General features: G+C 43.9%; 1 protein-coding gene across 7 annotated transcripts in view; it reads left to right on the forward strand.

The window, feature by feature from the left end:
* LOC131131043 (serine/threonine-protein kinase WNK1-like) overlaps window positions 1-12400 on the forward strand; it is a 30252-nt gene that overhangs the window by 14165 nt on the left and 3687 nt on the right. For 4 of the 7 annotated variants that reach the window (XM_058075335.1, XM_058075336.1, XM_058075337.1 and 1 more), the window contains exons 3-27: window positions 671-843; window positions 977-1197; window positions 2717-2874; window positions 3786-3874; window positions 3976-4195; window positions 4278-4379; window positions 4955-5336; window positions 5423-5577; window positions 5800-5883; window positions 6220-6255; window positions 6563-6709; window positions 6864-6962; window positions 7158-7237; window positions 7307-7469; window positions 7554-7670; window positions 7756-7869; window positions 7940-7988; window positions 9051-9194; window positions 9334-10247; window positions 10351-10425; window positions 10627-10746; window positions 10844-11153; window positions 11602-11770; window positions 11862-12055; window positions 12179-12337. In XM_058075335.1, the coding sequence (XP_057931318.1) occupies window positions 671-843; window positions 977-1197; window positions 2717-2874; window positions 3786-3874; window positions 3976-4195; window positions 4278-4379; window positions 4955-5336; window positions 5423-5577; window positions 5800-5883; window positions 6220-6255; window positions 6563-6709; window positions 6864-6962; window positions 7158-7237; window positions 7307-7469; window positions 7554-7670; window positions 7756-7869; window positions 7940-7988; window positions 9051-9194; window positions 9334-10247; window positions 10351-10425; window positions 10627-10746; window positions 10844-11153; window positions 11602-11770; window positions 11862-12055; window positions 12179-12337 (4474 nt within the window). The remainder of the gene's footprint in view (window positions 1-670; window positions 844-976; window positions 1198-2716; window positions 2875-3785; window positions 3875-3975; window positions 4196-4277; window positions 4380-4954; window positions 5337-5422; window positions 5578-5799; window positions 5884-6219; window positions 6256-6562; window positions 6710-6863; window positions 6963-7157; window positions 7238-7306; window positions 7470-7553; window positions 7671-7755; window positions 7870-7939; window positions 7989-9050; window positions 9195-9333; window positions 10248-10350; window positions 10426-10626; window positions 10747-10843; window positions 11154-11601; window positions 11771-11861; window positions 12056-12178; window positions 12338-12400) is intronic. The other 3 variants (XM_058075340.1, XM_058075341.1, XM_058075342.1) reach the window with 3 other exon arrangements.

The following is a 12400-nucleotide window of genomic DNA, read 5'->3' on the forward strand; positions in this document are numbered from 1 at the left end:
TATATTCTGTTTTTTAAATAAATATGGAAAAAGTTCAATATAATGTGCAATCATGCTACACTCATGGTAGCCTTTGTAGCAGGGTTGGTGCTATCTCACGTTTCCCATGACAGTAAACATAGTGGATACCATCTTTATACAGCAACTTTTTTGCTGTCCAGTCCTGCTATGCAGTCTCTCCTCCTCCCTTTCTCCGCAGCGATATCCGATCGCTCGGCATAGCGAAGGGATGCTCAAAGCTAACAGCTGCTCCCTAGTGTAAACACTGGAGCAAGCAGCAAGCTACAAACGTAACAAGATGAGCATCCATAGCTGCACACTTGCTTAAAGGGTCCGTATGGCACAAAAAACAATAAGGGACTAACAAATAAAGCACTATTTAACAATAAAAAAGCTGCAGTAACTAGCTAGCATATGGGCGGCGCCATCTTCAAACATGAGACCTCTGCATCAAATCGTGTCTATCGATATGAACGATATGCTTGTTTTTGATATCGTGCTTAAGATATTGTGCTTATCGATATTTCAAAAATATGGATATATCACCCAGCCCTAAGCCAGCCCTACCAAAATGCAGTAATTAATGACTAAGCTGTGGCTAGTAGAACAGCTCCTTGGTAATTGTCTTCTGTCAAGTCTCAAGTGTTTCCTCTGCTATGACTCCCTACAGGACCGAAAACTGTCAAAGACGGAGCGGCAGCGCTTTAAAGAGGAAGCGGGTATGTTAAAAGGATTGCAACATCCCAACATTGTCCGCTTTTACGACTCCTGGGAGGGACCCTCCAAGGGAAAGAAGTGCATTGTTCTGGTCACTGAGCTGATGACGTCTGGCACACTCAAAACGTATGTGCTCATGAAACTTTTGAGTTAATTCAATATGATCTGATGATGTTTTAAATTTGGTTGAATGAATGCACTAGCTTTTACAACAGATTTTAAGAATATTTATATATTATATATTGTTTTTTCAATACAGATATCTAAAGAGGTTCAAGGTGATGAAAATTAAAGTGCTGCGGAGCTGGTGTAGACAGATTCTCAAGGGACTCCACTTTCTTCATACTCGTGCACCTCCCATTATCCACCGGGACCTTAAGTGCGACAACATTTTCATCACGGGCCCAACGGGATCCGTAAAAATTGGAGACCTCGGACTGGCCACACTGAAGCGTGCATCCTTTGCAAAGAGTGTCATAGGTACGACTCACTAGTCATTTCTACCTCCTTGTGCTTCTCTTGCTGCGGGGCAGTGCTGTTTCTGGCATCATGATATGTTTTACACTGAAAATGACCGTGTCTAAACGAGGGTATTTCGGACTTATGTTTATTGACGATGTGGTTCAAAAACAGACCACAGCGTTTCAAGCTGTCTCTCAAACCACAGCTCAAATGGAGGCCAATTACTGTGGTAATCTTAGGTAGATTACCACAGGGATTTCACTCACGATGAAGTCTACACAATACTTGTTTTTTCCAGGCATCTACTGAATGTAAGTTGCGCCTAATTTTCCTCCTTCTGTTAAACAATAATATTACTAGTTGTTATGCCTTCTTGCAGGCTAACCTGGCCATGGCTAAAGGTATGGCCGTTGCTTCTGTCTCAGACTGACTGGTTTTGTTCTGTGGTTTGGAAATATGTGGTCTGTTTGCCGGGTAGACACATCATGTTTAACACATCTGTTCTATGGGTTTGCCTCAACAGGTCCCCTCCCCAACCCCCAACCCCGCTAGTGTTTGTCTCTTGCTGTCTTTTAAAAAGATTCCAGGACTGCAGATTGTTTTTCTGTCGTTCGTACCCAGGGAACGCTCTGCCACTTTCTCTCTTGTTAGCCTTTTTTGCTTAAAATGTAGGCTCTAGCTACAGCTGTGCCCCATTCTGCTGTTTGGAATAAATAGGGTACTGCTGGTCAATGAAGAAAAGTATGAACTGTTTTGGGCCTGGTAAGTCTTGACAGTGTGCTGGAACACACATCAATTTGAACCCAAACCAAAAATTACATTCAAATTAACGTTTTTCTGTGTAAGACCTAAAATTGAATGTGAATTGATACGTTATTAACTTGTAGCTGATGTTCAGGGACACTCTGTTGGAAACGGTAACTAGCTATGGGAGATGCTTCTCTCAGCCTTGACCGTGAATAACATTTTAAATCTGCAGGCCAAGTAGAGCTGGTAAGTCAGACGCTTAAAGGTAAGTGTTAATAACAGACAACGCAAATGTGGTTTGAAGGCAAGGTCTCGACAGAAGTTATTTCCATAGCTGGTCGTGTTTCTCAAACTTTGACAATACTTTTGAATGAATTGTAATTTTGCATGTTAGCTACTGTCAAATTGAAAAGCAATAACTGCCATTTGGGCATTAAGGTGTGGCGTTTTGCACATCAGTTACCTCAGACCAATGTTCCTATTACAAAATTGAAGGTCCTACACAGACAAACATGTGCCCTCTTCTCTACAGTCTTAACTGAGTTTGGTTTCTCCCTCCTTTTTTTGTTTTGCCTTCCTTCCCCCTTTTCTCTCTTCTCTCTCTTCCAACTTCCAACCTCGCAGGTCCTACCCCAGGAGACATCGGTGGCCGGTCACCCTTCCCGTCCTCCTTCCTCATTCCTCAACCCCTTTTCATGGGTTTGGAGGAGCAGAGAAGGGGCAGTGGGTTGTGAGAAGCCCACTCTGTCAGTAAGGAAGAGAGAGTTCTGAATAGTTGTTTTGATTTAAGGTACTCCTGAGTTCATGGCGCCTGAGATGTATGAGGAGAAGTACGACGAGTCAGTGGATGTGTATGCCTTTGGAATGTGCATGCTGGAGATGGCCACCTCCGAGTACCCTTACTCAGAGTGCCAGAATGCTGCACAGATCTACCGCAGAGTGACCAGTGTAAGTCTTCTTGTTAGACCTCCATGTCCACCCTCCCTGTGCCAAGAAGTCTATTGTCCCAGTCTGGAATCAATGTCTTTTCCCAAATTGGCTCTGTTTTAGTGCCACCTTTTTTTTACATTTTTGAGTGAATAGGTCAATTCCGCATTTCATAACCTGTAAAACGTCTTAGCATAAATGGCCAACAAGCCCCTTATTATGTCTTTTTTTGTGTGCTTGCCTCTTAATTGCAGTGTGTGTATGTGGACTCCTGGCATGGTTAGCTGATAAGAGGGCTGAACAAGCATGGCTTTATTTTCCCAAGTGACTAATCTTTCTCTTATGGCGATTGCCGAAGAGCAGTAACCGCCAAAGGATTTCAAATGTCATATTTCTATCAGTTGTCATTCTTCCATGTGTGACCTGGAGAGGCAAACTAAACGTGACTGTGGTTTCACACCCGTGTTGTTTGTTTAGAAGAAAAGCACATTTTAAAACTTGCATTCTTCTTTACCAAATGCTGAGCTTTAAAGCCGCCCTGATAAACTGTAGGCAAGCAGAAACGGCTTACTCCAAAACAACGTGCTATTGTGTTGGTGCATTCACATTTAGGTGGTGTCGCGTGTTCTAGTGTTACATTTGTCTTCCCCAAGGAGATGGGGCTCATTGTTCCTGTTATTGTCTCATTCGGCACTTGAGATTTGAACTGGTACTCAGCTGGTCCGTTTTTATTTAGATTTTATCAGCTCAATCCCAAACTCATTGTTGTACACTTATTTGAATCATATACACATAGACTACTGTAAATAAATACATTCTCCTTTCACAACCATACCTGGCCTTTATTTTGGTGTGGGTTAGCCACCTCAAGATTAGAACATGATTATTGAGCATAAGAACTATTGTCATTCAGTGTTCTGTGTTTCCTGTAGGGGGTGAAACCAGGCAGCTTCGACAAAGTGGCCATTCCTGAGGTGAAGGAGATTATTGAGGGGTGCATTCGCCAGAACAAGGATGAGAGGTCTCACTTTTAAGAAGATGATTCAAGCCCTGTAGAAAGTACTATTTATTATCAACTCATTATTATTTTTATTATCATTATCACTTGTGTCCTAAATTTAGGTACTCAATCAAGGACCTCCTCAACCACGCCTTTTTCCAAGAGGACACAGGCGTGCGTGTGGAGTTGGCTGAGGAAGATGACGGAGAGATGGAAGCTATTAAGTTATGGCTGAGAATCGAGGACATCAAGAAGCTAAAGGGAAAATACAAAGACAATGAAGCCATCGAGTTCTCCTTTGACCTTAACAAGGATGTCCCGGACGATGTCGCACAGGAAATGGTGAATATTGCTGTTAATTAGGCTTTAATGGATGTAAACACAAATGATTGTTGCTGAATTTGATGCCTTGTGTCTATTTTAGGTTGAATCTGGTTACGTATGTGAAGGTGACCACAAGACGATTGCAAAGGCCATCAAGGACAGAGTGTCTCTTATCAGTCGCAAGAGAGCTCAGCGGCAGCAGGTATGCTCTTAATCACAATTTCTATAACTGCAAATGCTCCAATTACCGTAACTCCCATTTAATTAACCAAAGCGTCTCTCATAGTCGCCATGGTCTTTATTTGGTGCCTTGTCAAAAACATTTGCATTAAAATCTCTGGCTGTAGAGAACTGCATCGTGTTTTTTTTTTGTTAGCGCCACAAGAAGGCAGTAGTTGCATTTGAAGTATCATGAGTCGTCCATGTCCTGCTATATATAGGCAGCATGCGGTTTAAAAAAAAAAAAAGTTGGTTGAGCAGTTTCCTCCTTACCGTTATTACGACATTGGTTGTTGCTGCTGTGTTAATCAATATACTTATTAAATGACCATGTGGTCCAATGAGCGATGTTTTCCTTTCCGCTTTGTCATGCGTTTGCCATTATTCAAGTTAAAAAATAGCTTTTATATACAGTATGAGGGTTCACATTTAGGAAATAAAAGTGCCTGTCCTCTTTGTGGTTTTGACAAATAAGCTCTGCTATAATTGTAACATTTATAATCTATTCTCAAGTGCTTTTCTGTTCTATTTAGTGATTGTAATGCTTTGCCTCTAAAGGTCAGAGAAGACCAGGAGAAGAGAAGAATTGAAGAAGAACAACAAGGTCCGTTACAAACAGTACAGCAGCCAAGCCACCAGCCCAGCAAAGAGGTGCCTCTGTCCCAGTCAGTGCCACCACCCGCCTCCTTTGTTCCTCCTCCACAAGCCAACCAACACAGTACACCGATGTCAGCCCAGCCTGCATCTCAGCAGAGCCTCCCAAGCGCTACCTACAACACTTCTCAGTCAACCCAACTCACTGGCTTGACACAAGGGGTCTCCTATGTTCCCCAGTCGGCCGGGCAAGTCCAAGTTCAGAGTCAGAGTTTGGCTCCAAGTCAGCCAGAGTCAGAGGAGCCTGACGCTGACCAACACCAGCAGCCACAACACACTGGCGGAGGCATGTATTGACAATGATTTGTGCTCCGAAAAACATGCCACGCCCCATCGCGTGATCAAGAGTAACGTATTTTCCATTTCTGACAGCCTCTCACTTGGGAGACAGACCATCTGGTTCGTCTGTCCTCACTGAAGCTCAGCCTGGAATGTCCTACAGCACCCCTCCCAGTCAGCAGCTTCAGGCCCAAGTGTCATGCCCTCAGACACAAAATGACCAATTGCCACTGCAGCATGTGTCAGTGGTGAGTCATTGTCTAAACTGGTTTGGTTCCATCGATGGTGAATCAGAAGCACAGATCCATATCTGTTCATATATTTCAGTTCAGTTGTTGTCGCTGCTAAATCAGTGTTCAACACCTGTTCAAGCAGCTGCATTTGACCATGTGGTGGCATGAATCTCCCAGTATCCAACTCCCAGCTTATTTTTAACACATGCTGATGTTTCCTCCCTTTTGGCGTTTAAGGTTCAACCCCAGATGTCAGGTGTCCAGACTGAACTTGTGCCCACTCTTCCTAGCAGCCAGTCTCTTCCAATGGCACCACAGCAGGTATATATAGGCTGCGTATTTCATATTTTCATTTTTTAAACTTGGCTGTTAACTAGCCTTTTTTTAACACTGCTATGCTTGCTCAAGTTTAAATTATACCTGCACTGCGTCATACTGAGAGGCAAATGTAATATTTTCCACTCAACTTATTACAAGCAATTCTGTCACTATTCAGTACAGGTGCACAACTCCAAGAAAAACAAATATTGTTATGTTTGGTGTTAAATATACAAGCCACTAAAGTCAAACAAAAGGTTCCAAATCTCATCTCCCACCCCACCCCCCTTCATTTTAAACTTTCCCAGTCTTACCCTGTCTATGTTTTGTTTCTTATAGTATGGAGTATACTACCAAGCATCACTTCCCCCTAAGGTAGATAAAATGACCCATTTTCCTTCCTTGGTTTTTGTGGGTAAACACATATTTGTTCCCCTTTTTTAGCTTTAATTTACAGCTTTGAAATAAAGGTGCCACAGACGGGTAACTGTGGATGTGTAACTGGATTTATGATTCTTAAAACATATGTCTAATTTGTGTGCTTATGTTAACCAACAGGTAAGTACAGTAAATGTGGCTTTAGGGTACGGAGAATACACTAAAAAGAAACCACAGTAGCGTTGAATGAGTGCTGGTTTTTGGCTTTTTTCTGGTGCATCTTTAAGATTTTTGGTTCCCACAGATTCCCGCCCAACAGGGGATGATTATTCCTTCATCCTCTCAGGCATCCCCCCCTCCTCCTCCATCGCAGCAACAGCAGCCAGAGAACAACATTGGCCTTCAGAGCTCCTCTGTGCCACAGGCCCAACCTGGAACCCAACCTTTGCAGGTGAGATTCTTGTACACACGCTCATTCATTCCACTAACCATTCAGCTACATGAATTTCTCACACTTCATTCTTATTTCCATTGCTGTCCTCTTCATCTTTTCTTTTTCTTACCTTTTTTTTGCATGCTTCTCACTTCCTGCATGACTATGATAGTCTTGGGCCAGTAGTCCAAATTCTTTCATCCTCTCTCCTCCACCCAACGCAGAGCATCTATTCTTCCTTTATCAGGCTTCTTGCCTCTCTGCACTGCAGGTACACAGTACATCATAAATCACATATAGTATGTCACATAAGCAATCAATGAACATGAGCAATGTAATGACTCAAAACAATGACAACAATCACAGGCTCATACCGAACATCAAAGTTTAATGAATTAATATCGGTGAACAGAGCTGAAGCAATAAAATAATATGCAAATAAAAAGGCATTTGTTTTCTGTTCCAGGCCTCTCCAAGTCTTCCTCAGTCAACACCAGCTGAGCAGCTAGGTGTGTCCTCTTCCCTCGTGCCTCCACCTGTGGAAAGGTGAGCAGCAGCTTAGTTTAAAATCAAGTCTCATTAAAGGAAGCAACCTCTGGAATGTTTGTCTTTCAGCTGCCTGTCAGATGCAGCCTCGGGTATGAGCGACGGCAACGAGGGCAGCTCTACATCAGGAGGCCGTCATGAGGGCCGCTCCCTGAAGCGGCACCAGCGCCGGTCCGTCCGCAGCCGCTCTCGTCATGACAAGTGTGCTAAAGCCAAATTGAACGTTCTCAGTGTAGGGATGAACACTTGGCCTTTTCATTTGTTAAAACTTGTTTTAACAAAAAAACATCTGATTTAGAGCTTTTTTTCCCTTCAGATCTCTAATGCTGGAGACCGAGTAGCAGAGTGCCAGCTGGAAACGCACAACAGAAAGATGGTGACGTTCCGATTTGACCTGGATGGTGACAATCCAAAGGAGATTGCACAAATAATGGTGATTGTTTTCATCTAATAGAGGTTACTTAACGAAGTGGCCTTGCTTATCAGTATTTGTAATCTTCTGGAATTTACTGCTTTAGGTTGAGAGTGAGTTCATCCTCGAGAGTGAGCGTGAATCCTTCATCGAACAGGTCCGTGAAGTCATCGAAATGGCTGATGAGAAAGGGGAGGGCATGAAGGAAGCCTTTCCTCAGGTATATTTGAGAGCCCTAAAAGACCAAAGTTTTAAGATTATCTTTGAGCTAAATGTTGATCACTTAACAGATGAGCGAGCTTCAGCAACAGCCAGAGCTGACTATCCCCATACTACCAGGTAATGACAATAGTGACCCACGTCTCGCCTATTGAATTATACTTAGAGGGATAGTTCTGATTTTTTGACATTAAGTTGTATAAGCAGTGGAGTCTGCCAACACAAATTCACTCCCTACTTCCTGTTCTGAGACGAGCTCTGGTCGTATTTCGGTGCTGAGGAAGGTAGTTCCAGCTCGTTGCTGTGGACAGTTAAGTAAAAAGTTTGGCTTCTCAATACAATATGAATTCAAAAGCATCATATATTTGCATCACAAAAAAATGCCTACTAGAAAAAATCTGACCTCACAAATCTCTGCGTTATTTCCTGTCATTGTGTCACTTCCCACTCCCACCTGTCCACTGTTACGAACATTTGCTTCACTGTTTTCACAGTGTTTACTACTGGGATGGTGAAAGCAAACATGTCTGACTACAAACAAGTGATGACGATATTATTTTAGCACAAAGCCAAACGGATATCATTATGAACTGGAATACACGGATGCCGAACTTTGCAGCAACTTCAGATGGAGTTCGGTGCTCGTGCCATAGAGTTCGGTGACAACAAGGTGGTAATGGGTGGCACAAATTAGTTAGTTCTTACCTGTGGTCCTGGAACAGCAGAACTCTTCAAAACACGTCTCATCCTCTGTTCTGGGCCTGTAACAACGTAATCCTCTTCTTAAAAAGGAGGATTACTATGGTTCCCACATTATAGCCAATGGCAAACAGCCAAAGTTGTCTAATAGCAATGTCTGTGACAGGAAAACGATGGAATTTATAAGGTGACACTTGTTGTCACAGCCCAGATAATTACTTTTTTTTCTAGTAGGCATTTTTGTGATGCACATCAATTATGCTTTTGAATGCATATTGTTTTGAGAAGCCAAACGCTTAACTGTTCCCAGCAACTCGCTGGGACTACTTTCCTCAGCACTGAACTCTGCGCAGAACACAAAGTGAGGAGTGAGTCGCTGTTAACGGACTTAACTGCTTATGGGGGGTGTCATACAACTTCATGTCAAAAAATCTGAACTATTCCTTTAATTCTTACTTACTTAACCTGTGTACATTGCCGCAGGGATCTCGCCCAGTACTACAGCCCAGGTGGTACATTCAGCAGGACGCAGGTTCATTGTCAGTCCAGTGCCGGAGTTTCGCTTGAGGGAGCAGTTTTTTGGTGCACCCTCTGCTAATACCTCGATTGGTGATGAGCCTGCATCAGGTGAGACAACATTTTAGTTTTTTCAATGTATGACAGTCAATTTCCTGTCATTATCATCCTTGCCACTGTTGCCAGATTTCAATGTCATTGCTCATCCAAATCGCTATCTCACATTTTAACAAAGTCATTCTCATTTTAGGAGCCTCAGTGACATCAGGTCTTTCTCTCTCTGCTCCATCTGGGATTCTGCAGCAAGCTTTTAGCAAAATTAGGGCAGATCACACAGAGAGAGGTGATCCAACGAGTGCCGATCAGGACTCAGCCACACTCGCGTCCAGTGAGGCTGGACATGTCCCAAACGCACAGAGTGCTCCCGAAACTGTGTCTACCACCACTACCTCTAATTTCCCAGCTGTCTCACATGTATCTACTGCACCTCAGCCACCTCCCACAAATGGGAGGGTTTCTCCTCCACCAACTGCAACATCTCAACCCCAAACTCAAGCTCCTGTCAGCAGTGATCCTATTCCACCCAGACATTCTTCCCATGAAACCAACTCCTCACAGATCGCTTCAACTGCTGGTGTCCCAGCTTCCACTTCCTCCACTTCTATCCCCATAGCCCCCGCACCACAGCTGAGCGGGACTCCAGGCCCCATTCCTGTTTCCGAGCCACAACCTTTCAGCAACGCTGCTGCATCTTCCCAATCTATGACTTCAGCCACCCATGCATCTCAGCACACCACACCCCAGAGTCAGCCTGTGGCCAGTCAGAACCAACCCCAGCCAGTCGAGGCAGAAGGAGCAGAGGTTCAGACCAAAGCTGCAGGCAGAGATGATATTCAAGCCCTTGACAAGAAGCTTCGATCCCTCTTTAAAGATCAGAGCGCAGCTTCCTCAACTGCATCAGTGGATCCCAGCCAGAACACTGGGACCTCTTCACCTCCCACTGGGACTTCCTCCCCTCCACCCGGGCTTGCTCTAGTACCTCCCTCGAACCTTCCCCTCACATCCGCGACACAGGGTGTCACTCCACTGTCTACAACCACGCCAGGACAGGGCTTAACCCCTGCAGGACATGCTCAGACCCCTCCATCGAAGCCAAGGGCTCAGGTTGGTGGAAAAAAAGTCATAAAAAGTAACACAATGGTGTTACTATTTAAGAGATCAATATCAATGAAACACTATATTAATAGATTTTTCCTGTATATTTTAGACCTTACCTACTGGTTTTGACCAAGCTGCTACTGTGCCCTCTGACACATTACCCCCATTCCCAGGACCAAATCAGGTGAGATCTTTCTGTCCACTGTAATACAACATCCTTCTTTTCCTTTTACATTACATTACAGTTATGATTTCAAATGGTTCATTTTATCCATCTTGAAGTAAGATCTTCTATCCTCAGAAATGCAACATACCTCCTCTTCCTTTTACATCTGATGAGGATATAGGTTACAATGGTTCATATTGTCCATGTTTGACTCGACAGTCTCAGCAACCTCTAGGCAGTTTGAATGTGCAGTTGAGGAGAGCCCTGAGCCCAGAGACTGTTCAGGGTAGCAACAATGTCCAGCCTCCAGCAGCAGGTTTCACTCTTGGCCGTTTCCAAGTAGGTTTGGTGTTACGACTCTAATGCGGTTAATTCAGGATGAAATGATTAAACCCCATAAAAGGCTCATTAGAATTCCACTGTCTCTCCGCCACAGGTGTCTGTTGCTACCGACGCGGCATCCAGCAATGTTCCAGATCCTTCCAACATTGTGTCCTCTTCCTCCATCACGCCCTCCTCCACTTCATCCTCCTCTCCATCAAGCCCCGAAAACACCATCCACCGCTCAACCACTTTGCCCACTGAAGTATGTGAAACAGATACCATCAACGTAGCCTCGTCTCTCTCGGCTGGTTCTGCCGATCAGACGTCCACCGTAGCGATAGGGCGCTTCCAGGTTTCCACCAGCACCAATGCCATGCCAAAAGAAACGACAGCTTCAAAAGTGGGACGCTTTTCAGTCACAGGTGTGTAGTAATAAGTTCACTACAACTGGTGTTATGATTTATTTCATTTTTGTGTAGAATATGAATGTGTATATAAAAAGGATGCAGGTGGTACACAATGTTAGTAAGTTAGAACTGTCTTCATAGTGACAGACTTTTCAATAATAATAATTTTCAATAATCAATCCAGTCTGTCTTTGCACATTCAATAATCAATCCAGTCTGCAAAAACCTGTGCAAGTGAACTAGTACTAAGTTATAAGTGCATTATAACATTGTTGACAGCTGCCAAATAGCTGAAGTAGAGCTATACATGAGTAATACAATCATTAATAAAAAAAAATGTAAAATGATGAAAATCATGTCTCCTATGCGACACCCTCAAAGTGAATAGACTTGCCTATTTTAATGAGTGATATGAATAAGTTAAATTGTCAACCTCATCGAGTAATCTTTACATTTTTCGCAGTGACGTCCACTGCAGGGTCCAGCCCCTCACACGATTCTGGTGTCCAAAACGGGCCATTGACCGCTGACCCTCACAACGTACACACCCACTACAGCAGCGACAATGACGATGATGACTCGGGAACAGAGGATGAAGCTTTGCAGAAAGAAGTGGGTCGTCTCAGAGAAAGGTACAAGATCCACGCCTTTCCAAATTGTTGGTATTCGTATGTGCCGCTTTAATGTCACGCAACTATGATGTCAAACCCTACCCCCACCCAGGCATATGCTGGAAGTTCAGGCCCTGCAGTCCCGTCAAAAAGAGGAAATAGAGGCACTCTTCACCCGGATGGGGAAAAAAGCTCCTCCTTCTATCCTTTCTCCTGCTGTGGCTATGGCTGGAGGTCGACGCAGGCTTAAGAGCAAAAGCCACAAGTCCCCACGCAGTAGTGGACAGCCAAGCCCCATATACGCTGGTAAGAACACACTCCTGGAAAGTTTTTTTCCCCCAATAACACATAGACTTTCAAATGAATATCACATCATTGCGGATGTAAGTTTTGGTCAGTCACAAATATATGGTGTTCTCATATGTTCAGGATGTCCCTCTGAAGCTCACAGTTCTCCAGGTTCTGAGCCCCCACTAAAACAAAGTACACCTCTGACAGCTGAGGCTCTCCAAGCGGGAGTGGGATCATCTTTACAACAGCTCAGAGCCTCTCCATCCTTGCCCAGTCTCAGCAGCAGTTGTTCTACAGGTATGATCAATGTGTAAACCAGCAGTCACTCTGTGAGCATCACAAAAATCGAATCTGTCTTTT

Source organism: Doryrhamphus excisus, chromosome 6 (genome assembly GCF_030265055.1).
Source record: "Doryrhamphus excisus isolate RoL2022-K1 chromosome 6, RoL_Dexc_1.0, whole genome shotgun sequence".
Lineage (NCBI taxonomy): Eukaryota > Metazoa > Chordata > Actinopteri > Syngnathiformes > Syngnathidae > Doryrhamphus > Doryrhamphus excisus.